The 2,391-nt window shown below is 43.5% G+C and overlaps 1 protein-coding gene across 1 annotated transcript; it reads left to right on the top strand.

The window, feature by feature from the left end:
- The first annotated feature begins 899 nt into the window (after window positions 1–899).
- On the top strand, window positions 900–1,718 carry LOC108478030 (uncharacterized). The gene has a single exon (XM_017780467.1). The coding sequence runs from the start codon at window positions 900–902 to the stop codon at window positions 1,716–1,718; it is 819 nt and encodes a 272-aa protein (XP_017635956.1).
- The last annotated feature ends 673 nt before the right edge of the window (window positions 1,719–2,391 follow it).

Below are 2,391 nucleotides of genomic sequence, written 5' to 3'. Positions count from 1 at the left end.
AAATTAATCAATATATGTTTTCTAAGTTAAGTAAAAGGTGGTAACTGAAACGATTTTTGGGTAAACACGGTTTTAAATACATTCTCATATGACTTCGCCAGATTTGGCCATAACATCTAGGCCGAGTTTGGGGTATTACATTTAGTGGTATCAGAGCCAAGTTGTAAAATTCAGCTGTGGATTTAGGTTTCAAAATTTGGTTCTAAGAAAATGATTTGTAAGGCGATTTGAAATATTTTTGATAACAAGTATGTGGTATACCGAGCCTTCAACACTAATTCTGTAAGTTCTCTGAAACTCTAATATGTACTATTTGAAAGCATGCCTATACTGAAATTTTGTCTGTATTTTTCAGAAACACTGTGTAGGTGTGATGAGACTGCTGTAGGTAATACTCTACTGGAACCCTTTTGGTAGTGTAAATTGGAAATCGTAGTGAGCTTATTACTCTTGATAACTAACTCTGAAACTCTAATACAGTTCTGCATAAAATATCTGTTAATAATTATCGGAACTGTAAACTGATTTGCATAAAAATCTTAATACATATTAATTAGTTAGTTACGATGAGCACACGTGATACTCGTGGGCGGGGTAGTAGAGGCCGAGGTAGAGGCCATAGAGGGATTCAGGCTGAGTCCTTCGCATTTGATACAATTCCTAATATGGATACTAGCGAGACACAGGTGTCACCTATAACTGAGCCTGGTGCTGAGTCTCATGACCGTGCAGCTGGGGACGACGCACTATTCTAGGCCATGCTGCGAATTCTAAAGAGGGTCGCTGGTGCCAATACTAGTTCTGGAGGTCATGGGTCGATTACGAAATGACTCAAGTCGAATGGGGCTAAGTTATACAGGGGCATCGCTGGAGTTGCTCCGAATGTGGCCGAGTACTAGATGGAGGCCACGGTGCACATAATGGATGATTTGGATTTCACTGATGAGCAGAAGCTCAAAAGGCAAGTGTCTCTGCTTCGCGATAAGGCGTACCAGTGGTGGTTGACTGTTAAGGACGACACTCAGCCTGATCGGTTGTCATGGGATTTGTTTAAGACCACCTATCAGAGTAGGTATGTGGGAGCTAGCTACACTGACACTAGGCGATGTGAGTTCCTGAATCTCACTCAAAGGGTGACCGAGTATAAGGCTGAATTTTTTAGACTGAACCGTTATGTGAGGGGCATGGTGGCGACAGAGTATGAGCATTGTGCTCGATTTAAGGATGGTCTGCGAGACAGTCTGCGAGTTTTGATAGCTTCACAAAGGGAGCGGGATTTCTCAGCCTTGGTTGAGAAGGCCAAGATTGCTGAAGAGGTGAAGCGCTCTGAGTGCCAAAACCGTGAGAAACGGAAAGCTAAGAGGGATTCTAAGCCTTCGAATACTGGGATGAGGCCTAAGAAAAAGGCCAGGACTGATTGGCCCGTGAGAGCTGGGCCTACTGTTGCTATTCCTGTTGGGGTGGTGATATGTCAGCTCTATAATAGACATCATCTAGGCGAGTGTTGGAGGGCTACTGAAGCTTGTTTGAGGTGTGGTTCGGCTGAGCATCGTGTTAAGGATTGTCCACTGATGAGTAATCAAAGGCAAGCTCTAGTTGTTGAGACTGCACAGCTGCTAAGAGGGCCACAGCGGCCACCTAGGGGCCGAAGACAGGCTAGGGGTGGTAACAGTATGAGTCGAGGCAAGGAGCACAAGGCAGAGGTGCTGGGCGACTAAAACGAGGTAGCCTGCACTTGTCTTTGTTGCCCATCTTCGTGAGGATGGAGATGTTCCGGACGTCATCACGGGTATGTTCTTCATTTCTGATGTACCTTATATTGCACTGATAGACATAGGTTCTACACATTCCTCTGTGGCATGTTCTGTGTCTGAAACTTTAGGAATTCCATGTGAGAGCACTTCTAGTGAGATTTCAGTGGTGAGTCTATTGGGGCAGTCTATTAGGGTCAGTAAACTGTTTAAAGACGTTCCGTTGGAAGTCCAATGAACGATATTCTTGGTTGATCTGATGGAACTTCCGTTTGGGGAGTTCGACCTAATTCTGGGCATGGACTGGTTAGTGAAGCATCGTGTAAGTCTGGATTGAGTTGAAAAGAGGGTTGTTCTGAGGACCGAGGAGGATAATGAGATAGTCGTGATTGGAGAATGATAGAATTATCTAAGTAATGTGATTTCTGTGTTGGTAGTAGAGAAGCTTGTGAGAAAGAGATATGCGGGATACGTGGCCTACATCAGTGTTTCTAATTTTGTGGACTCTTCGGTTAAGGATTTTGGAACTATAACTTTATTTGTTCTTCAGCTTCCATGAACTAAGAAATATTTTCAAGCAAATTAATCAATATATGTTTTCTAAGTTAAGTAAAAGGTGGTAACTGGAACGGTTTTTGGG

The sequence above is a fragment of the Gossypium arboreum genome, chromosome 12, assembly GCF_025698485.1.
Source record: "Gossypium arboreum isolate Shixiya-1 chromosome 12, ASM2569848v2, whole genome shotgun sequence".
Classification (NCBI taxonomy): domain Eukaryota; kingdom Viridiplantae; phylum Streptophyta; class Magnoliopsida; order Malvales; family Malvaceae; genus Gossypium; species Gossypium arboreum.
The sequence above is the reverse complement of the archived record's forward strand: the minus strand, read 5'-3'. Positions and strand labels throughout refer to the sequence as shown.

What these genes read in the sequence shown, in the direction of transcription:
- LOC108478030 (XM_017780467.1), top strand. Translation starts at nt 900, where the DNA reads ATGGAGGCCACGGTGCACATAATGGATGATTTGGATTTCACTGATGAG.